Source organism: Schistocerca cancellata, chromosome 4, assembly GCF_023864275.1.
Source record: "Schistocerca cancellata isolate TAMUIC-IGC-003103 chromosome 4, iqSchCanc2.1, whole genome shotgun sequence".
Classification (NCBI taxonomy): Eukaryota; Metazoa; Arthropoda; class Insecta; order Orthoptera; family Acrididae; genus Schistocerca; species Schistocerca cancellata.
In genome coordinates this window covers 462,254,984-462,280,445 of record NC_064629.1, presented here as the reverse complement: position 1 = coordinate 462,280,445, position 25,462 = coordinate 462,254,984, and the positions used below count along the sequence as shown (strand labels likewise).

Genomic DNA, 25,462 nt, shown 5'->3' with positions numbered 1-25,462 from the left:
ACCTACAAGAAACCAACCAAGGATGTGCAAATTTTGCATAGAACACGAAGTACGAAGCTAAACTACGTGGGAATGCACGCAGTGTTACGTGGCTTTACATTTACCACAGTGCTTTAGAAACTACCATGTCATAGACGACTACAAATTTTTGAAGTTGCAGGTATTTTCCTGTAAGAAATTTGTTCAAACAGAGCATTTCTTCTTGTAATTCAAAGTTTTGTTGACGATACCTTTCTTTTATTTGTCGTGTTATTACATTCCTTCTGAAGAAGTTACATCTGAAAACATCCAAGAATATCAGTTTCTACGAGCGCGTGCTGGAAAGTAATGCCTCCCAATTTTTTTATCTTTAAACTCGTAAAGCCTTTTTAAATAAAACAAACCTTATTAACATTATCCATCTTTATTGGTGATGTCTACATATTTGCAGCCCTCTGCCGCTAGACTGTTCCGAATTGTACAGAGTAACGACGCATGTGATTCTACATTTAATTTACGATCTAAATGTAAACCTTTGTGCTCTAACGGTTGATACGCCAGAAATTTGCTTTAGTGTTGCGTAACTAGACAGACGGAAATAAAATCTTAACACCAAAAAATAGTTAATGCGGAGTAATGAAATTTCTGGAGTACATCTCTCTAGCTAACATATTTCAGTTATTAACATTACAAGATCCCGAGTTAATGTAAGTCCAATATACGCCACTGCAAATACGAATGCTGGTTCATTAATAACAGGTGTAACCCCCCACAATATTGGATGCAATTGAAGACAGATGTGGCGATCGAGCGGGCCAAAGCAACATATCGACCTTCTCTACTGCATGTTTGGTTACCACGCAATATGTGGGCGAGCTTTAGTCTGTTGGAAAACACCCCCTGGAATGCTGTTCATGAATGTCAGCACAGCAGGTCAAATCACCAAGCTGACTTCCATATCTGCAGTCAGGGTGCGTGAAATAACATGAGTGCTCCTGCTGTCATTCAAAATCTCACCCTTGATCGTAAATCCCACGTGTAGGTCCAGTGTGTCCGCAAACAGAATGGGCGCAGGTCCTCATCTGGCCGCCTCCTAACCAACACAAGGCCATCACTGGCACAGAGGCAGAATCAGCTTTCATTAGAGAAAACAGGAGACCTCCATCCTGCCCTCCATTGAGCTCTCGTTTGAAACCATTGAAGTCTGAAATGCCGGTGGTTCGGGGTTAATGAAATGCACGCTACAGCTATAATCTTTATGGTGCTACCCTTTGTGGTAAGTGTCGCGCGCTTTTTTCAGTCGGTGTTCATGGTCGAAGTTATTGGCTTCTTTCGAGCATTTATTGAATGCTGACAATGTTAATTTCGTGAAGTGTAATACATACATCCCGCAGACGGTTGATCCCTGCACCTCCCGTACACTCATTTTCGTCGCCCTATTGACTGACAGTGAGTCATTAGCAGCTTATATTTTTCCTGTCACAATTATTAACTCAACACTTTCAAATGAGCCCTACTAAAGATTGAACTTGCGACGTCGCGCTCAAGCAGTTTCTTGTAAGTACATCTATGTCCACATATATACTTGGCAAGCCACTGTAGCGGAGAGTACCTTATATCAATGTCCTTTTCTGATCCACTCCCAAATAGAGCGATGGAAAGACTGTCTGTATGCCTCTGTTCTGTTATCTTTGCGGTCGTTGGGCAAAATGTACGTTGGCAATAAACAGAATTGTTAAGCAGTCAGCTTCAAATGGCGGCTCTCTAAGTTTTCTCCATAGTGCCCCGCGAAAAGAACTACGTCTTTCATCCAGGGATTCCCATTTGACTAAAAGCATCATCTCCATAATACCGAAAAGATGATCGAATACACCGGCAACAAATCTAGCGGCTCACTTCTAAATTGCGACTAAGTCCTCCTTAATCCGACCTGGTGGGGATCGCTAACACTCGATCAATACTCAAGAATAGGTCGCAGCACTTCTATTCGAGGTGTCCTGCAAAGAATACCAAACTTTCCTAAAATTCGCCCCATGAACCAACGCCGATCGGACTTTCATACTACCGCCCTTACGTACTCGTTCCATTTCATATCGTTTTTGCTATGTTACGCACAGGTATTCAGTCAACGTGACAGTGTGAAGCAACACACTACTAATGCTGTATTCGAACATTGTGGGTATGTTTTTCCTACTGGTTTGCATTAACTTCGGTTTTTCTACATATAGGGCAAGCTGTCATTCATCACAACACCAGAAATTTTGTGTAAGCCACATTATATTCTCCTACAGTCACTCCTCAACGCCGCTACTTTTGACTGATTTATTGATGAGGTTATAGACTTAGCGGCCAGGTCACCAGTCCCGCGATTCGGAAGTTACTAAAAGTGGGCGGATCCAGTCACTTTGGTTAAAGTACAAAGCGAGGAAATGAAACTCGCAGTAGGAGGTATAAAAGGGTAGGCGAAATCAAAAAACTGAAAAAGAAACAGAGATAAAAGAGCGGTCTTTACACGGGAGAATGGTCATCGGCCTCAGACCTAGAAGCCCGAACCACAAATACCCTGCGGCTGCCCCTGCACCAGGAGCAAAGTAAAACCTTATAACTGAAAATAAAAATCATTTTGAAGTAGGAAGCTGAGGACTAGTTCAACCATCCGTGAATCGTCTGCTAATACTGAACACGAGAAATCTGGAAGGCTGAACTTAGTGTGAAGGGCCAAATGAAGGGGACAATCCACCAATATAAGGGATACCGTCAGTCTGGCTCGACAGCCACATTGTGGGGGTGGCTAGTTACACAAGAGAAAACACTGGGTGAGCCTAGTATGACCGATGCGTAGACGTATAAGACAGTGGACTCTTTCCGAGAGGAGCAGAAGGAAGAGCGCCAAATTGCAGTAGTCTCCTTGATTGTGTGGAGGTTATTATTAACAACAGTAGTGCACCAGACGTCATTCCACTTCTGGGCAAAGAGAGATCTGATGTGTGTCTGCGTATCTGCACCTGGAATCATGAACGGGAATGGGGTTAAGTATCTGATTCTCTAACCAGTCAGCCAGTTGATTCCCTGAGACACGCATATGACTTGGGACCTACAGAAAGACAACAGAGCAGGCGGCACAGCCGAGGGCTGAGAGAAGGTGATGGGTAGCAGAGACCAAAGGGTGACGAGAATAGCATCAGTCTATAGCCTGTAAGCTACTCGTTGAATGGGTACATATTAGAACACTGTTGAGGGAGGCCTGAGCAACAAAATGAATGGCCCTGTTAATAGCTAGCAGCTCTGCTGTGAACACACTACATGATCCCGGCAACAAGTGGCGTCCCATGCCACAAGGTGACGTAAAGCTCAACCTACCTTATCTATTGTTTTAGAAGCGTCAGTGCAAAGGATCACAGCACCCTACAATACTTCATGGATGGAACATACAAGTTGCCACAATATCACAGTGACGACAGAGACTTCAGGACCCTGGAATAGATCGGTCCTAGTCCTTTCTCCAGACACCAAGCAGGGATGCAGGAGGATGTAAGAGGTGCACACTCCAGTGAGTGGAGATGGAGATCCCGACAGAGGGACGTGAGACGCACTCCAACTGGCAATCGCTCCCGAGGGTAGGCATCGGGAGGGACATGTCCCTCATTTGCAAAGAGGAGAGGATACACGGGATGGTCAGGAAATCGTCAAATGGCGACTGCGTAAAAAAACCTGGAGTTGGCTCCGTCGTATTTGTTAGAGGGGAACCCCACTTTGCAAGGAGACTGTCGGTAGGACTAGTGCAAACGGCACCAATAGCCAGATGCACCCCATGATGATTAATAGTGTCAAATAGTTCCACAATGGAAGGAGCCACAGAGCCATAATCCTGACAAACATAATCTAGCCTGGAAAAACCAGAGCACGATAAAGATGGACAAGATTAGCATGGTCGGTACCCCAAGATCTGTGGGCCAGGATGCGGACAGCATTATGCTTCCCCATGCTGGTAGTCTTCAGGTGGCTAATACGGGCCAGCCACATCAACATTTTAACAAAAGTAAGGCCCAAGAAACGGGACTTTGCTACAAAATAAAGGCGCTGGTCGCCTAAATAAAGCTCTGTATCGGAGTGTACTGTGGGTCGACAGCAAAAATGCACACCTGCGTTTTGGAGAGAGAAAACTGGAAGCCATGGGAGAGGGCGCATCCAGAGAGTCCATTGGATGCCGCCCTGAGCTGGGGTTCAGCAGATGCTACCGGGTGGCAGCTGCATCAGATGCAAAAATCGTCGGCATACAACGCCAGGATAACCAGACACTCAACATAGGTTACAAGCCAACCAAAGTCGATGAGGAAGTGTGTGGCACTTAAAACAGAACCCTGTGGGATACAGTTCTGCTGGACCCAAAGAAGGCTGAGTGAACTGCCAACTCAAATCCAGAAGAGCCGGTGGGATAAAAATTTGCAGATAACAATCGGAGAAGGGCCATTACAGCATCAGTCATGGAGGGCAACTAAAATGTGATGGCTCTAAGCAATGTCGTTTGCCTTATGTAGGTCGAAGAAAACCGCGACAAGGCGCGGGCAGTTAATAAAAGCCTGTCAGATTGCTGTTTCCAGTCTGAGTAAATGGTCAGTTGTATGTCGTCCTCCCTGAAAGCCACACTGATAAGAGGACAAAAGCCCCAGAGATTGGAGTACCCAACATAATTCGAAGCTAACCATCCTCTCTAACAATTTACGTAGTACGTTCATCAGACTAATCGGGCAATAGCTGTTGAGACACATTGGGTTCTTCCCAGGCTTAAGGACATGGATAACGATGCTGTCTCGTCATTGTGATAGGGAGACACCTGTGTGCCAAATTTGTTTGAAGATCCTGAGGAGATATTGCCTCTGGATAACGTCCAAGTGTTGCATCCTCTGGTTGTGGATGGAAACCGGGACTGCGGCAGTGTCATGTCAAGATCTAAGAGCCTGAAAGAATTTCCATTCAGTGAAGGGTTCATTACAAGATTCGGCTTGGTGGGGCCTGAAACAGAGAGGGGTTTGTTCAACTTTGCATTTCTACTGGAAAAGGTAGCAGTATAGGAAGAGGACGCCGATGCTGTTGCAAAGTGCGTCACAAGGTGTTCTGCACAGATCAATGGATCAGTACATACAGTACCCTATAGGGTAAGACCCTAGACAGCTGACTGTCGCTGGCGGCCCGGAATGCTACGGAGCTTGGACCAAACCTGCGGCATACATCCCAGAAACATCCTGGACGGCAATGGTGTATGAGACGATGTCACTGTGGACAGGAATAGCATCAGATAGTGTTTTCGGACGAATCCAAATTCTGTTCTGTTTGAAAATGATGGTCGCATTTTGGTTCGCAGCAGACGGGGAGCGGCACCACAGTGACTGCATTCGCACAAAACCCAAGGCGCCAATTAAAGGCCTTATGTTGTGCGGTGCTACTGGGTACACCCACAAATCACAGCTGGTGCGCGTCCAGGGCAGTGACCAACATGACTACATGAATGACACCCTGCGACCTGTACGCCATTTTTCAGCAATACCACATGTTGTTCTATGAACACGTGACTTCTTAGTGCCACAGGACTGAAGCCTTTCGCCCTCGCCCTCCAGATCACCAGATCTCTCGCCAATCGAAAATGTGTGGGATATGGTGAATCAACGGGTGCAGCGCTGTGGCCAGTTGCCAACCACTGCAGATGAACTGTAGAACCAGGTGGATGCAGCGTGGATGGCTATACCACAGGACGCAATTTTCGCGCCTTATACGCGTCGATGCCATCACGCATCCCACAACTGACCAGGGCCCATGGTGGACCCTATGCCTACTAGCCAACTGGACACATGCTGAACAGAAATGACAAATGCTGATCATTTCTGCAGAACATACTAACGTACATAGCCTGTGAATATGGAAGTTCGTCTCTAGTCGTTCAGTGTGTTCTGTCTTGTCTGAATATTGAGTGTGTTTAGCTGCAAGAGACGATCCAACGTAATTACGTGTGCAGCAAGAATTGTGGACATAGTGAGCTCTCTATTAGCGCAGCACGAACGTGGCAGTCCCGATCCCGAGCGTTCGCTGAAATTCCAGTCAGATTAAATTCACAACAGTGAGGCCATCCTCGTATGGAGACTGTACATGTGGAATGAAATGGCAACCCTAGTACCGGGTGATCAAAAAGTCAGTATAAATTTGAAAACTTAATAAACCACGGAATAATGTAGATAGAGGGGTAAAAATTGACACACATGCTTGGAATGACATGGGGTTTTATTAGAACCACCCCATATTGCTAGACGCGTGAAAGATCTCTTGCGCGCGTCGTTTGGTGGTGATCGTGTGCTCAGCCGCCACTTCCGTCATGCTTGACCTCCCATGTCCCCAGACCTCAGTCCGTGCGATTATTGGCTTTGGGGTTACCTGAAGTCGCGAGTTTATCGTGATCGACCGACATCTCTAGGATGCTGAAAGAAAACATCCGACGCCAATGCCTCACCATAACTCCGGACATGCTTTACAGTTCTGTTCGGAACATTATTCCTCGACTACAGCTATTGCTGAGGAATTATGGTGGACATATTGAGCATTTCCTGTAAAGATCATCATCTTTGCTTTGTCTTACTTTGTTACGCTAATTACTGCTATTCTGATCAGATGGAGCGCCATCTTTCGGGCATTTTTTGAACTTTTGTATTTTTTTGGTTCTAATAAAACCCCATGTCATTCCAAGAATGTGTCAATTAGTACCTCTCTATCTACATTATCCCGTGATTTATTCAGTTTTCAAATTTATACTGACTTTTTGATCACCCGGTATATCTGTCACCATCACGTGAATACGGGTTGTGCCGGCAGATTCGTTACAACAGTTTGCCTGGAGTAACCTGAACAAGGCAATACACAGACGGGATCATACTTACCGTACATGTGGGTATATTGCTTCCGACTATATTCAGCCTAAGACTTAACTGACTAGGAGTTGGTTCTGATGTAACAGAATTTTGGCTTAACGTGGCACCGCTTTCAAACAACCGTTTCTTTACACCAATCATTTTACTTAGATTCACTCTATCAATCGTCGTCAAGTGACTATTTTTCGTTTCTGGCTGCCTTTATAGGAATCATTTCTTAGGTAGGTAACCTTTACTACAAGTCAGAACCAGCTTTTATTCACAGATTTTGTGGGGGTACTTCACACGAGCTAATCCAATAAGGCAGACACTGTTTCGTTTGTTTTATTACACTTTTTCTCATAAAAAAGGGTCTTTTTGAAAGTTCAGCTATCTCAGTCGAAACAGAAGACAAAAATATCTGTATTCAGGTACCTAGTTTTTCCATCGACGGCAATTTTTGAATCATTATATATAAAGACATCACTTAAAAACCATCCATTTCTACCCAAGTGGATTCTGTTGACTAAATCAGATTCCAGATTCGAACTACGCATATCAAATGCCATGGCATAAAATACGGAACATTCCACTCAGGTTTTATTTTAGCAGTTTGGTACGTTCTGCACTTACATCGTCCTGTCAGCCCAGTTGAATGAACATATTATAAACCTGATTTACATGCATATAAAACAAGTACTTTATGGGAGACACTCATTTATATTACGACGCGCTGAACCATGCAGAAAACGGGCCTTCAGCTTAAATTAACATTTGACATATAAAACTAAATTGGAGACAAGTTGTCATGACTTAGCTGCTCGACTGACTCTTAACAATGACGTTAGAAGCTGGCATGTGAAAAGAAGCTGCTTCGTCGAAATGAAGCAGTGCGTTGGAATCCCCACGTCCATGAGGGGTTGGCACAGCGTATGTGTAATACAATCAATGCTTTTGACTCGTTTCGTAGTCATTTTACTGTGGGAACATTGGCAGAAGCTACAAATGCATATGCACTGATCAGTCCATGGCAGAGGAGACATCGTATCAATGTTAACGATTTTATTTCCTGTTTCATTCGCCCGTTTAACGTGGGAAAGGTAGCATATGCCTCTGTACATCTCCTTATCTCTCTTAGTCCCGTGATCCCCACCCGAGATACACAACTGTGGCAGGTTAATAGATGCGCAGTCTTCTTTGAATACCTGTTCTTTAAATTTACCGTACAGAAACGCGTCGTTTTTTCTCCCAAGAATTCCCATGTAAATTCCCCGAGAATTTCTATTACGATCCTAGAAGTACGTTTCTGACTTCCTCTCATGTCTCGTGACGCCTACTTGGTAAGGACTCCTTAGGAGCCATACTTTAATTTTCCCAGAGACCGTGCAACAAATCTGCGTTTAATACTGATTTTAACTTATCATTCCGTTTCGTATCATATTGTTTCTTCGTGTTATGGCTAAATGCTTATACGATGTAATGTGCTCAAGATGTTAAACGCTAATCTCGTTGACTACTACTGATTTTCTGTCTTTGTTGTAGACATCTTTCATTTCAATTATTTAGGAATTTGAAATAATGTGTGTGTCTTTCGTATGTTTTTATTAGGCTGCAAGTGCAAAATTATTAGCCTACTAAGTCGTCAGTTATTCATCAGAATAATAATGTTAAAATAACCTTTAAACGTCATGAAAGAGCAGTTGATCTTCAGTTCAGATTAAACAAGGACATGCAAACAATAAGTATACCCACGAAACTGACGTATCTGAGTTCATGAACACCTTCCAGATGAAAGTTATGTAATTCGTTAGGTTCATATTCCATGGCTCGTTTGGGCGATTAATTATAATGATTCGAACGAATCATCTCATGTTCGTATGTATTTTTGGCTACATACGGGATATTTCTTTAACTTGAGACAGCTAAATACATCTGAACGACGCATCATACGAAAACCATATTTTGGGTGAAAAGTTAATATTAGTGAAGGGGACATCCGCCTTCAATGCAACTGCCCACTTCGTAACCACCCTCTCGCGTGGACAGGATCAACTTCGTATTTTCAAATGGGAAATCACCGTTTATATTGTATATTCGGATTCTACACCAAAAGTACGTACGGTTTACTACCACCGTTGTTTCCTGTTCATGAGAGATAGCGCATTTCGTGCAAAAAAAGTTTCAAATAGACCATATCGCAGGAATGCAGAAGACAGGACCACGACAACTTCCGAGAACAGCGAGTTGCAGTAGCAGGGATTTGTCCAAACGTAACCAAAAAAAGTCGGTTTAACGTGGATCTATGTGAAGCATTCATTGCAAGCGATATTCGTCTCCACAAACGTACACTCTCTATCCTCAAAGACCTCCTGGGCAAATATTCCTTAAATCAAAATATACCAGATAAATCAACATTACGTAAATTGTCGGTATGTAATTTTTTAAGCAATGTTCTGGAAGAAATACGCAATGAACTCAAGAACAGCATTATCTGGATTTCAGTTGACGAAACTACACACATTTGTGGCCGTTACATTGCAAATTTGATTGGTGGTGCTTTAAAACAAGAGCCGCCTCCTTTCTATTTAGCGGCCTGCAAAGAACTTGAAAAAGTAAATCATCCTACAGTCGCCAGATTTGTGAATGAGGGTATTAGAAAAATATTTCCAGAGTCTTCTGCAGATGAAACACTGTTCGTGTTTGTTTCAGATGCCGCTCCCTATATGACTAAAGCACGAAAAGCCCTCAGAGTATTTTATCCCCATTTGATTCATGTGACGTGCTTTGCTTATGGAGTACATCGCCTTGCTTAAGTAGTACGTTCCACGTTTGTGAATGTAAATAAACTGATTTCATCAACAACGAAAGTGTTTCTAAAGGCTCCAGCTCGCATAAAGACCTACAAAGAAAAACTACCAGATGTGACCTTACCTCCCGAACGAGTGGTAGCTCGTTGGGGTACGTGGGTCGAAGCTGTGTTTTTTTACGATGAACGTTTCGAGACCATTAGAGGGGCAGTAAAAGATTTAGATAGTGCAGAGGCTTTGGCAGTTGGCCAGTGCAAGGAAGCTTTCAATGATTACGGTATTGGAAAAGACATTGCTGTGATCAGCACTCATTTTTCCCATATACCTGCAAGTATTAAAAAGCTTAAGGTATGGCGTTGAATAAATCTATTCAGTACATAAATAAAATTATTCTACTAAACTCCTCATTCCCGTAGGCCCAAGAAAACTTAAAGAAAAGTTTGAAGAACGTTTTAAACAATAACAAGGCTTCGAACCCTTGTGCCAAATTGGTAGTTTTATTAATGGGATGGGTGAGCTTTAACCAGAAACAATAAGAGACAACATAGCACCCACATTCAAATACCGTCCAGTTATCTCAGCAGATGTAGAACAGTCCTTTCCTGCTCTTAAAAAGTTTAGTGTGATCGAAGACACAATTTTCCTACCGAACATTTAGAACAATACTTGCCTGTTTATGCTTACAATAGTAGAAAAGTGTAAAATTGTAAATGATGCTTTGGTCCAATAGTATTAATTAAAAGTTAATGCTGCTCAAAAAATTCATGATCGTAATGTTTTTTAAATAAAACATTAAGCAGTTTTTGAGCATGACCCTCTTCGTGCGATATATCTCGAAGCTGGCCTTATACATAGATTCTTTCGCTGCGACTCACTCGCATCGCATCCGCATGTTACTGAAAACAGTAGCAAAGAAGGAACAATTCTTGAAATACTGTATGCGCCCCAATTTTGCAAATTTTTAAAAAATAACCCCAGAAAGGCCCCTTCCCTAACTTATATCAGAAAGTATTCAGAAAATATCAGCGTTCTAAATGCACCGATTTTTCGCGTAGCCGGCGCTTTTCCTCTTAACTGGTATGCACAGGTTCGACTTTGAGATATAATGTACGCAGTAACTACCATGGTTTTTTTATTATTTTTGTTGGATATTTCAACACTTTCATGCATTTTTAATCATTTTTCATGCATATTTTAAGGCTTTTATGATACATATAATCCGGTCTGTAGTTACCATGAAGCAGTTAGCACCCGTTGTCATCGTTTTCCACAACGGTGGTTTTCGACAGACATGCTGCTCCGTACACATTCTTCATTCCCCGTTACACCGCAGGGGAAAATCATTTCCTTAATCGCCCCCTACCATTTCCCAATTGTTTTGCATCCCTCTTCAAATGTTTGAGCTTGTCGATTGAATATCTTCATGATTCCGCAACATTTTTTTGGCATTTTCATGTCTTTCTACCACATGTACATCTCTTCAGCATGCACCAGATACCGTGAAGATAAAAATGAGGCTAATAGTAGCTCACCCAGAACGGTATAAACCCTCATTGTTCTTCGTTCCATCTGTGAACTGATAGAGAAGAAATATGTTTATTGCACTTTTTTGGGTATGGATTTTCGTGTGCATAGCGTTTGGCACTGTTGTTGAATCATATCTGACAGAAAATTACTTTTTGCAGATGGCATCCAGTGGCGCAGGTCCATCGAATGCCACGAGGAAACCGAATAGCGGCGCAACAGTGGACCCACCTGCGTCGAACCCCGAGCCCGTCACCGAGCGCGAGAAGACGCTGAGCGAAGTGATAAAGTGCTACGATCGCACCAGCGAGCCGCGCATGGCACAGCGAGGCGACTTCTGGGTGCTGTACAATTACGTGCGCGCCGATCGGACGTTCCACTGTTGGGAGTCAATAACGTACACGACACACGCCGATTACACCTTCCTTGATAACCTGAAGCCACTGCTAGAGAGGTGGCGGGGACCTGTGTCACTATCTGTGCACGCGCCGGGCACGGACTTCAAGCCAACGCTGGAAGCGATCCGTTGGGCGCGTGACTGCCTGTCGCCTCTCGTGGCGGAATACGTGACATTCCACGTGTTCTTCAGCTCGCGGCACATTCCCAAGGAGCTGCCGCGCTCCGCCGACGCCTCTGCCAAGGGGCTGTCAGACTGCAACAAGCCCGCGCCCTGGGTCAACGTGTCTGCGGCGTCGCTGTACAAGACGCGCAGCCGCATCTTGTACCCTGTCAACGTGGGCAGGAACGCCGCGCGCGAGTCTGCCACTACCCATTACGTACTGCCGTCGGATATCGAACTCTACCCTAGTCCTGGTGTCATTCCAGATTTCCTAGAGATGATCCGTCGGCAGGATAAACCTCTACTACGATCAAATCCGAAAGTATTTCCACTCTCCATCTTCGAACTGGAGAAGGGTGCAACGCTTCCCGAAAATAAGGAGCAGTTGGTAAGATTTATTCTACACAACTAAGATGCAATTCATTTGTCTGAACAGTGGTACTATTGTAAAAAGCGTCATATGTTCTGCAGAGCTTGTATTTCTGTATGTCCTAGGTTTTAGTTAGTTTCCCTATTTTCTTGAGCAATAACTTGTCAGTTTGAGGACTACTTTCATGCAGCTCTTCATGCTAATTTATCCTGTGAAAGCCCCTTCGTCTCTCCATAATTACTGCAACCTACATCCAAATGGACATGCTTACTGTAGTCAAGTATTGGTCCCCCTCTCACATTTCTATCCCTTGCACCAAATTGCTGATTTCTTCAGGCCTCAGGACGTGTCCTATCAGCTGGTCATGTCTTTTAGTCAAGTTTTGCCATAAATTTGTTTCCTTTCTTCACAATTTCATTCAGTACCACCCCCATTTGTTAATAGATCTCTTCATCTGACCTCCAGTATTCTCGTATAGAATGAAGGCTTTCACGACCGGGTGACATGGCTGTTGATATACTTTCCAGGATGTGAGGTCGTGGTCCAAGAACTTTTCTGCTCCTTACGTTTCGTCCAGGACTGCGCTGGACTTCCTCAGAGGCGCTGCTCCGCTGAGTCTTGCCGACTGACTCAATCGGCAAGACTCAGCGGAGCAGTGCCTCTGAAGAAGTCCAGCGCAGTCCTGGACGAAACGTAAGGAGCAGAAAAGTTCTTGGACCACGACCTCACATCCCGGAAAGTATATCAACAGTCATGTCACCTGGTCGTGAAAGCCTTCATTCTATACGAGAATACTGGAGGTCAGATGAATAGATCGATTAACAAATGGGGGGTGGTACTGAATGAAATTGTGAAGGAAGGAAACAAATTTATGGCAAAATTTGACTAAAAGACATGACCAGCTGATAGGACACGTCCTGAGGCCTGAAGAAATCAGCAATTTGGTGCAAGGGATAGAAATGTGAGAGGGGGACCAATGCTTGACTACAGTAAGCATGTCCACTTGGATGTAGGTTGCAGTAATTATGGAGAGGGGAAGGGGCTTTCACAGGATAAATTAGCAAGTTCTTGGACCACGATCTCACATCCCAGAAAGTATATCAACAGCCATTCTCGTATAGAACCAAATTTCAAAAGCTTCTATTCTCGTCTTGCTTTAACTGCTTATCATCCACATTTCATTTCGTTCAAGGCTACACTCCAGACATGTACCTCCAAAAAGACATGCTAACACTTACATTTGTATTAGATGTTAAATTCCTGTTTCTGCAGAAATGCACTCATGTTTACTTCAGCATTCATTCATTTTATTACCAAAATAGCAAAACTCACCTCCTACTTAGTCTCAAACTTGTAATCAAACTCCCTCAGACTCATTTGATTTAATTTGATTACACTCCATTACCTTTGTTCTACTTTCATAGTTGACCACCTTATAGTCTCATTTCAAGACGACATGCATTCTGTTAAACTGATCTTCCACATTGTTTGTCATCTCTGACAGAGTTACGGCACCTGTAACCACAAGGTTTTTATTTCCTTTCTCTTAATTTAAATTCTCTTTAGATATTATTGTTTCATTTCCTTAATTGCTTCTTAAATATACAGATTGAATAGCATGAAGATTATGCTTCAACCCTGTCTTACTCCCTTCAGAACTATTGTTTCCTTTTTATGTCCTTAAACTCTTAAAACTGCAGCATGAGTTCTGTATAACTTGTAAATAACCTATTGTTCTCTATTTTTTAATCCTTGCTACCTTCAGAATTTCTACATTATCAGAAGCTTTTTCTAAATCTAAAATGGCTGTAAATGAAGGTTGACCTATGGTCTACAATAAGTCATAGGGTCTGTATTGCCTCGTGTCTTCCAACATTTCTCCAAAATCCACAGCGATCTTCCCAACATTAGCTTCTGCCAGCTTTTCCACTCTTCTGAAATTAGTTCAGGTCATTATTTTGCAACTACAACACATTAAACTGGATAGTCTTCTATTACTTGCACCTTCCCTCCTTGTAATTGAAATTGCAGTGTTCTTCTTAGTCTGGGGATATTTTTCCTGTCTCAAATATCTCGCTCACCAGGTGGAATAGTGTTGTCATGGCTTGTGCTCCCAAGAATCTAAATTATTCTAGGGAAATTTCATCTATTCCAAGGTCCTTCTCCATTTAAAAGTTCCAGTACATTGTAAAATTGTTCTAGTGATGTCGTATCTCCCATCTCCTCTTCTATGTTCCAAGTTTGTTTTGCTTATATAGATCCACTATACATTCCTTCCACCTTTCAGTTCTTCCCTCCTTTTCTTAGTACTCGCTTGCAGTCTGTGTCCTTGATTTTCATACAATGCTCCCCTTTCTTCCACAGGCCTCTTTAATATCTTACAGGTCGCATATGTCTTTCCTCTAGTTATGCATGCTTTCTACAGTCTTGCAGTTTACCTCTATCCATTCCTGCTTTGTCATTTTGCACTTTGTGTCAATTTCAGTTTGTAGATATCTGTGTTATGTTTCATCTGCTTTACTTGTTGCATTTTTATATTTTCTTTTTTAATCAATTACATTCAATATCTCCTGTGTTTTCTAGGGGTTTATAATAGTCCTTGCCTTTTTACATGTATGATCCTTTGCTGCCATCCCTATTTCATTACTCAAAGCTATCCATTTTTGTACTCCTTGTTCCATTACAGTCCAACATTGTTTAATTTCCCCTCTGAAGCTCTCGACAACCTATATCTCGTTCATTTTATCTAGGACCTATATCCTTAATTTCCATTCTTTTCCCAATTTCGTTCCAATTTACAGTTCTCACTCAGTAAATAATGGTCAGAATCCACATCTGCCAGTGGAAATACCTTGCAGCTTAAAATCTTGTACTGAAATCTGTCTTCAGATTATATTATCAATTTGAAACCTGTGTGTGTTACAGGTCTCTTCCACCTAGACAATTTTCTTAATGATTGTTAAACCAAGTGGTAGCAATGACAAAATTGTTCTGTGCAAAATTCTACCTTGTCACTTCCTCTTTCACTCCTTTCCCCCAGTCCATATTTGAAAATTATTTTTCCTACTCTTCATTTTCCTGCTATCAAATTCTGGTTCCCCATCACAATTGAATTTTAGTCTCCCATAACTATCTGACTAATTTCTTTTATCACCTCATACATTGTGTAGATCTCATTGTCTGTGGAGCTAGTAGGCACATACAATTGTACTTCTGTGGTGGGTGTCTGCCATGTGTCTATCTTGGCTACAGTACTGGCTTCACATTCCTGTTCACCCACATCCCTGTTTTGTTGTTCAATATCAGACATACTCTTCGGTTACTGTATACTGATATGACCGTAAGTCCCATTCTTCCTGCAGGGTGTTTCACTAATTCCCATTACATCTAACTTCAACCTATCCATTAAATTCTCTAACCTACCTATCCATTAAGGGCTCCAACATTCCACACCTCAATCCATAGAATGCCAGTTCTGGTTTTCCTGATACCTATCTTCTCCTGAAGAGTCCCTGCCCCAGAATATTTTACCAAAGAGGATGGCGGCATCATTATGCCACACTGTAGAGTTGCATGCCCTCTGGGAAAAATAATAGCTGTTGTTTCCCCCTTGCCTTGAGCCATTTGTAGTACCAGCACTGAAAGGCAATATTGGTTGATGTTAAAAGGACAGACTAGTCAATCATCCACACTGTTTCCCCTGCAACTACCAAAAAGGCTGCTGCCACTCATGAGGAACCACGGGTTAGTCTGGCATTTCCAAATATAGCCCCCACTCTCGTTTCACCTATACCTTGCAGGCACACAAGCTGACCCCCACCCCCTCATGAGGTCCATGGCTCATTGGCATGAGGTGGATGGGGGGGGGGGGGGGGGGAGAGAGAGAGAGAGAGAGAGAGAGAGAGAGAGAGAGAGAGAGAGAGAGAGAGAGAGAGAGAGAGAGAGAGAGAGAGAATAACTGGACAGTCTCACACATCAGTGCAGCATTCTAGTACACATGAAAGTGAAGACAATTGTGAATGAAGATATTAATACTAATGTTCATAGTGTGGGTATTGGCATAATAAGAGAATTTCCAATATGCAAACAAAAAATTCATTTCAGAAAGATAAATTAGTCTATAATATGTTTTGGCAGAATCCAGTAGTGGACAGCAAATGGATCAGGTTTGGTAAAGTCCTGTGGTGTATAGGCTATATAATGTTAATGTAAGTATTACAGAAGTAGCTAAAGTTGTTAAATGAAATGAATACCAAAAGTGTAGTAAGCATGATAATTGCAATGAAATATAAAAAATACATAGCAGTAAAAGTATTAGTCTGACAAATGAAATACACTGATTTGTCACAGTATTCTTGTACAGTTGATTCAAAATCTTATCTGCAAATGGTAGGGTGCATCATACAGAGAAAATAAATTTAACACTAACTCCAGAATAATCCTTCAACTCCGCAACACCATGTACACTGTTGTATATTATGCTGCTGCCAAAATGATTGTTTACCTGATTATCTAAAATGACAACGATATAGTGAAACTTTTAGACAGCAAGCATAAAAAGTTTTTGGTCAGCTCTATAATGTTCTATGCATTAACCTGTGACTCATTTAGCCTTTCTGTGGTTGTACAGTTTTCATCAATTAAATTAGCTCTCATTATGATTTTCAGTCAACTTGGTAATGTAATTTGTTTCTTTGTATTTAAAATAGATAAAACTCCTTTTCTCAGCTATTGTTTCATATATTTGATCTAATTAGATTTGCTACTTTAAATAAAACAAATATTTTTCCTTAACTTGAAATATCTTCAACACTTCCTAAAAACTACTGTCTGCATTAAGTTTTTCCTTTGACTGTTTCTTCACTTTTTTTACGATTATTTTTCACTTCTGTATTCTTCCTACTCTTTGCGACCAAAAAAAGATAGACTGAGACTAAATTTTACTTTATTTTGTTATGCAAATATTTCAGAGTTGTTAAAATTATTTCAGGTAAAGATGCTGAAGAATGGGACAGCAATTCCATTCCATAAGAAACTGTGTCCAGGATGTCACAATGTGCCAAAATCCAAAGAATGGCTAGCTGCCAACATCACAAAAGGGCTTCATGTCTTTCATATTGGGAAACGCATAGGCTACCATGTACACTGGGAACCAATTTTCATTGGTACCCACCAGGATCCACTGTATGATGAGCGCCTTAGCTGGGAAGGGAAGAGTGATAAAATGCCACAGGTGAGTTGAACATATTTTCTAATGAATATATATTTTTATTTTTGGTTTGATATTATTTAATTTTGTCACTTCTACTCCATTCACCAGTGTTAATGCTTTGTGTGTCTGAAAAATATGAACTTATACGTGGGCTCGAAGTCAACATTACACTCTAGGCTCCCCAAGACACTTAGTGTGCATCAGTCCACAAGTTTGGGGTAGACAATGACATAGTAACTCCAGTGGTGTGATGCCTACTAAATAACTGGTGGAGGTAAAGCTAACCTTTTATTTAAAGACGTCTCTACTTCTGTTTCATGAGTTTCATTGATCTGATATTCAATGTGTCAATATTCAATGTGTCATGGTGAGAGATTGTTTCACACTTGGAAATATCGGAGCTACTAGCTGCAATCTATAAAATTAATAAAACATATTTAGACATTAGAACCACAGTGAAGTCCTATTTATAAGTTTTTGCATAACAGCTACTGAAAACCAGTAGTCTCTGCCCCCATCCCAACATATGCCAAACACTCCCAACACTCTGCCTCAGTTTTATCTTAAGTTTCTTTCAATATCATTTCACGATATAATGTAATAGCGCAGTCCGATTAACAAACATGCAGTTCTGCTCCCGTAACAGTTTTTATCAATCACTAACATTTTTAGCTTTCCATTCTACACAGTTAATGTCTCCTCATTGGTCAGACTAGTTTCATTACATTGCCAGCAGCATGACTAAGTTGGGTTAGTGTGAGTGTTTTGCACATAAACACCAAAAATTTGTGCCCTACTGTGTGAAGAAACATTGACTCACTTTCTCTTACTGTTTCTACAAAATGTTTCAGTATCATCATAAAATTGGTTGTATTGGATGATATCACTATTTCTGTAAACTACAAAACATAGAGGTAGCTGTTTTCACAAATAAAGGAAAGTGCATACAACAGAGTTGAGTAAAGCAGCATGGTAAGAATGACAAAACAGATATTTCCTCTATGTCACAGAAAAAGAACAGAAACAAGGGAAATAATTATATGGAAATTGTGCACTTCTTGGTAATGTCATGAAAAGTGTAAAGATAATTGAATTTCTAATTCACTGCAAAAGACAATGCAGAGCTTCATAACACACAATGTGTCACAGAAGCCTTAATACTTCTGTCAAAACGAGAAACATTTATGTCAGTATATTTTTCCTGTGGGAAAAAATTTGGTTAATATAGTGTCACTGTGAAGTGTACTAGATGACAAGCTTTTTTTTTTTCCTCCTTTCTTTTTCTGCATCCTCAAACAACTTCAACTAAATTTAGTGTGTTTAGTAATTTCCAGTTGCTCCAAGTGAATGTAATAATTACGGTATCTTCCATTTCAGGGATATGCTCTCTGTGTCTTGGATTATGAGTTTCAAATTCTGGACAATGCTTTTTTGGTGCATAAGCCTGGAATCAAAGTATTGAAGAAAGATCCACAGAGGGCAATGTTCGCAGCAAAAACCAATGCTCTCATCAAGAAAGTTATCTTTCCTGAACTGAAGGTACTATATGGTGTTAGAAAAGGTTGTGCAGTGTAACACTTGGACACACGCACATTATCCTGAGACAGGTAATTATGAGCTTAAAGTACACAAGTGCACTTTTCTTACATTTCATTTAGTTCTTCACTACGACTTATATTAAAATGTCAGTGGTGACTTGGCAAATCTGAATTTTCTTCTGTCTTCATATAACACCATTGGTGGTGCAAAGGAATTAACCTTTCCATGCTTGTGTGGTCCTCACCAAGAGGCCTCTAACTATTTTGTGAGTAATAATTGGCAGATATGGAAAGTATATGTAGTACTGCTTTCCTCTGATAGTCCTATATATGGTCTTCAAAGGTCTAGTAAGTGATGGCTGGGTACAGGAGCATCACACTTCTGGGGTTCCCAGCTGGGGCTGGTCAGTTGGCCATTATCACAATCTCAGTGTGTTTCAGTAACCACCATTGTCTGCAAAGGAGGAATATTGTGTGGTAAAAGGACTGAGGACCTTGGCTTCACATGCTCGATAGTGAGGAAGGTACAAACCTTCATAATAAATAGTATGGGAGTTATGTCTCAGAATCAGGAAGACCTGTATCTTTGTAACAAACCATGAAAAATTAAATTATGCTGTACGCCAATGGGGCAGATGGCAGTTCAGATGAAACTATTACCAGTGGGTAACCTTTTGAAAATGACCCACATAGTCATTGCATAAGACCTCCTGACAGATAAGTGGAACTGTGCATACTGGATTGCAGATCGCCGACTGTTTGTACAAATGCGGTTATCAAATTCTGAACAAAATGAACTCTTGGTGGAATGTTTAACAGTAAGTACTTCAGAATGAACTAGAGAACTTGGGCAAGTAGTCATCCCAATCAAGCTTGTCATAGAAATAACAGAATATATAAAAAATAGTGTTCATAGGAAAAATGTAAAAGATTATCAGTTCTAACTGTTCCAATTCTTTATAAGCAAAGGCTTAGATGCTTCAACTGCTGCATTTAATATTTTAAGCAACAAACAGAGATATTTCTCCTCCTTGAAGAAGCAACAGTCCAAGTAACAAATTTAATTAAAATAAAGAAACTTGGAGAGTACCCACTCAGACTGGAGCTGCAAACCACACACATGTAAAGTGTAGGTGGTGTCAACTGCCAAGGCATAATGGACATAAATGCAGCAGAATTACAGTAAGATTGTAAACCAGAAGGCCTGATGGAAGTATGCAGTATAGTCAAAAAAAGTGGATAACATGCGAATAAAAAACAGATGAATTTGTTAACATTCTATAAACCATTTTTTAAATAAATATCGTAAGCCTGGTTCGTTTGACTGGAAGAAATGCCTTCTAACTTGAATACTGTGTGGAACTTCAAATGTTAAAGATTTTAACATACTACAGTTGGAGATAAAAAACATGCAAAAGGTATGTCCGTGCCACTAATGAACCAGAAACAATATGCTTATTGAATGAGATTTTCACTCTGCAGCAGAGTGTGCGCTGATATGAAACTTCCTGGCAGATTAAAACTGTGTGCCCGACCGAGACTCGAACTCGGGACCTTTGCCTTTCGCGGGCAAGTGCTCTACCATCTGAGCTACCGAAGCATGACTCACGCCCGGTACTCACAGCTTTACTTCTGCCAGTATCTCGTCTCCTACTTTCCAAACTTTACAGAAGCTCTCCTGCGAACCTTGCAGAACTAGCACTCCTGAAAGAAAGGAAAAAAATACTGGCAGAAGTAAAGCTGTGAGTACTGGGTGTGAGTCGTGCTTCGGTAGCTCAGATGGTAGAGCACTTGCCCGCGAAAGGCAAAGGTCCCGAGTTTGAGTCTCGGTCAGGCACGCAGTTTTAATCTGCCAGGAAGTTTAATATGCTTATTCATGCCGAGGGGCATTAACTGTGAAATTAGGGCTTTTCTAGCTCTAGTTGGAATCCTGGAGTTAAATAGAGGGAACAAAACCAAAGAATACCAAATTCTGAAGAAAAGGTTATCTCTAAGACGATGCAGTCATCTAACTACAGTGCATCATTTAAATCAGCACACAGACAACCAACTGTGGGGACTAATGCCTCAACAAGAAAAATAATGCTGATACGAACATCAGCACATGCAAATGCACATCTAGGGGTTTGTGTGTTGGAAAATTCCTGATGTTTCAAACAATTCAGGCAGCTAGAGAAATGCAACAATCACTGCGGGTTGGAAAAGACAAGAATGTAGAGTGTCTCCCTCAGGTTCAGATCTATTTCCTTCATCACAGAAGAGGGAGGATGCAGGCAGAGGTTAACTAAGGACTAAGAAAGTAGAGTGAAAGCTATCTTATAAAAAAAACTAACCCCCTTAGATGTAGTTCACAGACATTGACATAAAGGTACTAGTTGCCAAAGCATATATTCCTTCTGCTCCTCTCCCACTTGTGTGTCACTATTTCATTGAAGAGGAGGCAAAAGAGAAACGTGTGAAAGATGGCACCCATACTTCAGTGGTCTTAGGATGGTTGCAGAACTCTCACATGCAAAATATGTCAGTACATGTCTGCAACTGAGGTGCTTGAACCCATGTGATTCCCCCGTGCTAGGATTATACATTCTTTGTAGAAAGGACTGCCGCACAGGTAAAAAGGTGAAGGGTGTACTTCCTGCACTTGCCCATGACTCTTAACAAATCAATGTAAGTACTAGACTGCAACTGATGGTAGTGGTGGTGGTCACAGATGTAATAATTTTTCAATAATTCAGGAGGAATGTCATCTACTCCAGTTGTCACATGGTAAATGAACCTAAGTAGCTGACTGCTCTTCATCCAGCAGATACAGAAACATTTTCTTCTTTTACAATACTAATATTGTTTCTTTTTATATGTATCTGAAATCAAGACTCTTTTATTTCGGATGCTGTCCGCAATGAGATGGCTTGCAGTATACGCAGTATACACGATCTATCCGTAAAGTCCAGGAACTGATTTTATTTTTGGTGTATAAGCATCAGCACAGCAATTTAAGTGGTAGCTTCAGCTAACAGCTCTAAACAACTGATGAGCATTTAACCATTAGTTATGAGTGGGCAACAATAAGCAGTGAATGTGCGATTACAGGATGTCAACATTGTCACAATCTGCAATGCGGCAGCTTCTCTAAAGCACATGTTAGATATTTTCCTCAATGTTTTGAAGAAAAGAAAAGTGTGTGCGAAATTCATCCCACACACCCTGACTAGATGCTGCCTAGAGGGCTGAGTTTCCTTGCCCCCAGATATGTTGGCTTTGCCAGGCATATTAAAAAGACACTATTGAGAAAAATTACTTTGTTTCATCAAATGAATACACTCTATAACTGATAATTCTGCAATATAATTATGATCTGTGTGTGAAGTAATGTGAGAAGTAGATACTTCCTTCCATGTAACAACTTGGATTGGAGAGAAAGTGAGTATGACCATGAAGCATGTCAAAATTCATATTCAAAAAACACAAACTCCACTTTCATTTAAACATAAAATAGCTAATATTTCTTTGCAGCAATTGTGGTGGTTTTGAAATACACAGTTCAAGCCAACAAACAAATTCACAAATATTTTGAGGGCATGTCCATTACAGTGGGGGACACAGCAGTGATCAAAAATCATTTGCCACCTTCATAAAGTTTTAATGCACTTTATAATGTAAATGAAATAATTTTTTGTTGCAGGTAATGTCTTTCTGGTGTACTTAACCAATGGATTTGATGTTAGTTGCAAAATAGAGGCATATCTTTCAATATGGAGCAGTTCAGATGTTCAAATTAGTTTGCAGCACAGTGTTTAATTTTGTGGCTGCTGCTGCTGCTGCTGATGCTACTGTTGGTTATTTAATATTATTATTGTCATAACTATTCTTATTATCATCATCATAATCATTATTATTGCTATTTTTATTATTATTGTTGTTGTTTAGGGCTATGCTCTCTGTGATTTGCTAGGTGATAGACTGTGAATGTTGTATAGTGAAAGACTACTTCTGAGTAATAGTTTTGGTGTGCTTTCTATGTGAGTGCTAGTTCTATAGTTCGTGTGCTGGGATGTGTTAGAGTAAATATAAGGAACTGAGGAAATTGGTGCAGTGTAAATTATTCACTCATAGTTTAGATGGAGGTACAGCTTTAAGTGGAAAATTATATATGTATATGTACTTCACTGTAGCTCAAATTATGCTCGTAAATCGTGGACATCATGCTACTGTGATTTACATATGTATTACACCCGTCATGTGGAGAATATATGTATATAGTGAATATTTCCATAAATGCACGGTTTTGTTTTTACGGTATTCCTACAGGGTGTAGTTTCCACAAAATGAAATTGGGACTTCGTACAGAGTTGCCTACGACTGAAGTGTGACTGTATAAAATGTGTGCATTGTGACTGGGGGGCAAAACTGGATTAAATGTAATGTAATGGAGTGGTGAAAAATTAAGAAGCTGAACATGTTGAAATTATATGAAGGAATTGGCACAATTTTTGGCGCACAGTTAAATTTGAAAGATTACTTCTTACAGTAAACAGTGTATGTATTTGGATATTTATGACTTTGTGAAATGTTGTATTTTATGAAACAATTGAGAGATACCTTATTAACAGTTCTTGTTCAAAGTACTGAGATAGCTAGGGCTGCAGGCTATATTTTCAGTGTAGAAATTAAAAAAGGATAAGTTTGTATGCTCTGACATTATCATGCAGTATTCCATAATGGGTAGAGTATGAAGGATGAATTGCACCATTTTTCAGAGATGAGTGTAGAGACTCCTAATTGTCACCAATACATGTGACAAGGAAGAAACTATTTTTTACTGTATCTCAGTTATTAAAACACTATTTGTGTGTTCATTATGTTGCCATATACTTAAGTTATTTTTGAGTAGTGTCTTTAAAATGGCACTGGCAGTGTAAACAAATTTAGTATAATTTGTGATATGAAGTCACTTTTTTGTAGTATGTGCCATGATTGAGTTTGTGCTGTTTTTTACGTCAATGTTTATAACTTTCTAAGTTCCTGTTAATGAGATTGTTTTCCTTTATTTCTTCCTTCAGATTTTCACATTACTTTACAAATGACCACTTCTTGAGCTTTAAATGGCGACCCATTATAGTCATACAAAATGTGATATTTGAACAGCTATACATAGATGTAAACTCCTATTTTCTTCATAGTAGTGGAAAAACTAATGTGCAGTACATTACACCAATTTGTAAACTGACAAGAGTAAATTGTGCCTTAATATCTTTTCCGATCCTAACTTTTCTACAGAGTAATAAAGCAAAATTGGTTGTTGGAAAAACAATCTCAAGCGTATATTTTTATTGGTGTGCTGTACAGAATTTCTGTTTTTATGTTGTGTTACTACTTTAGAGCAGAAATAGGTGTCAAAGTATTAATGTCTCAGAAAATTTGTTTGAAACTTCATTACAGGTGATTCTAAGTATCCAAATATTGAAGCCAGTTGTGTTCACATTACTGTCTTTTGTGTTGTGTTAAGTCTCATTGAAATATCACAAAAAATGCAGTTAGACTTGTTCCTAACTCAAATATAAGTATTATGTAGCATATAAGCTTTGTTAAATAGTAACAACTATTTGAACATGAAAGATAAAGCTTGATAAGTGAATTTAAGATGGAAAAGTGTTGAAAATTTTGTTAACTGAATAAAGAAATAATTTTAGATCTTGTATATAGTCTGTATTTGTTGGGTGAACCAGAGATGAATGTAAAGTGTTTATTGTAAAATACAGTGGAACTATCTATGCTGAAAGAGTATATCACCTCTTTGTATTACTATCAAAGCACTCTTATGGCTGTCTTGAAAGGACTAATCTCCCTACTGATCAGTCTCTTCAGAATTGAGCAATTATTGGATGAGTGTTTTGAAACTGATACTGAAAGAGATGGGGCACGGTGGTGGTAAGTGGGTTATGGGATAGTAATTATCATAGTAAACAAACCACGTTTGTGAGTCAAAAGAGGTTGTGCGATCCATTTTTCAGAGGACAGACAGGTTGGAATGGGCCCTTGCTAGCTAAAATTAATGCTTTGTACTTGGTAGCATTCCTTCCTATATTTAACTAATCCTGTATATGTATCAAAGTTAGTGCTGTCTATTTTGTGTCAAATTTAATGTAGTACCAATGAACATTTACAAAGGAAAAAAGATTGCACTATGTACTTGCAAAATGAATATTTTCGATACCATGTCAGTGTGGAACTGTCAGTTTTATTGTAGTTGCGATCCTAAGTTTTCGTGAAATATGATGTTTTTAAATGTGAGAAAGAAAGTACTGTGAGAGTGTATGTCTCTTTGTGTAATAAGAAACATATTTCAAATTGCAGCTTTGGTTTTAATTCCACTGTCATTCTCTTCCTTACTGTGCAACCAAGAACTAAAATGCAACACAACAAAATACAAATTGTATCTTCAAGGAGTAATACAACTATATGGTAAGCTGACAGATTGGAACTTCAACAAAGAAAAACAGTCGTTCTTTCATGTTCTTGTCCCCCCCCCCCCCCCCCCTCTTGATGGTAATAGATGAAAAAACACACATTCTTCTATCAT

General features: G+C 40.3%; 1 protein-coding gene across 3 annotated transcripts in view; it reads left to right on the top strand.

Annotated features, from left to right (window-relative positions):
- LOC126183494 (beta-1,4-glucuronyltransferase 1) overlaps positions 1–25,235 on the top strand; it is a 305,160-nt gene extending 279,925 nt beyond the window's left edge. For all 3 annotated transcript variants that reach the window (XM_049925528.1, XM_049925526.1, XM_049925527.1), the window contains exons 4-7: positions 11,365–12,150; positions 17,123–17,365; positions 18,722–18,951; positions 22,565–25,235. In XM_049925528.1, coding sequence (XP_049781485.1) covers positions 11,365–12,150; positions 17,123–17,365; positions 18,722–18,919 — 1,227 coding nt within the window. In that variant the 3' untranslated portion in view covers positions 18,920–18,951; positions 22,565–25,235. The remainder of the gene's footprint in view (positions 1–11,364; positions 12,151–17,122; positions 17,366–18,721; positions 18,952–22,564) is intronic.
- The last annotated feature ends 227 nt before the right edge of the window (positions 25,236–25,462 follow it).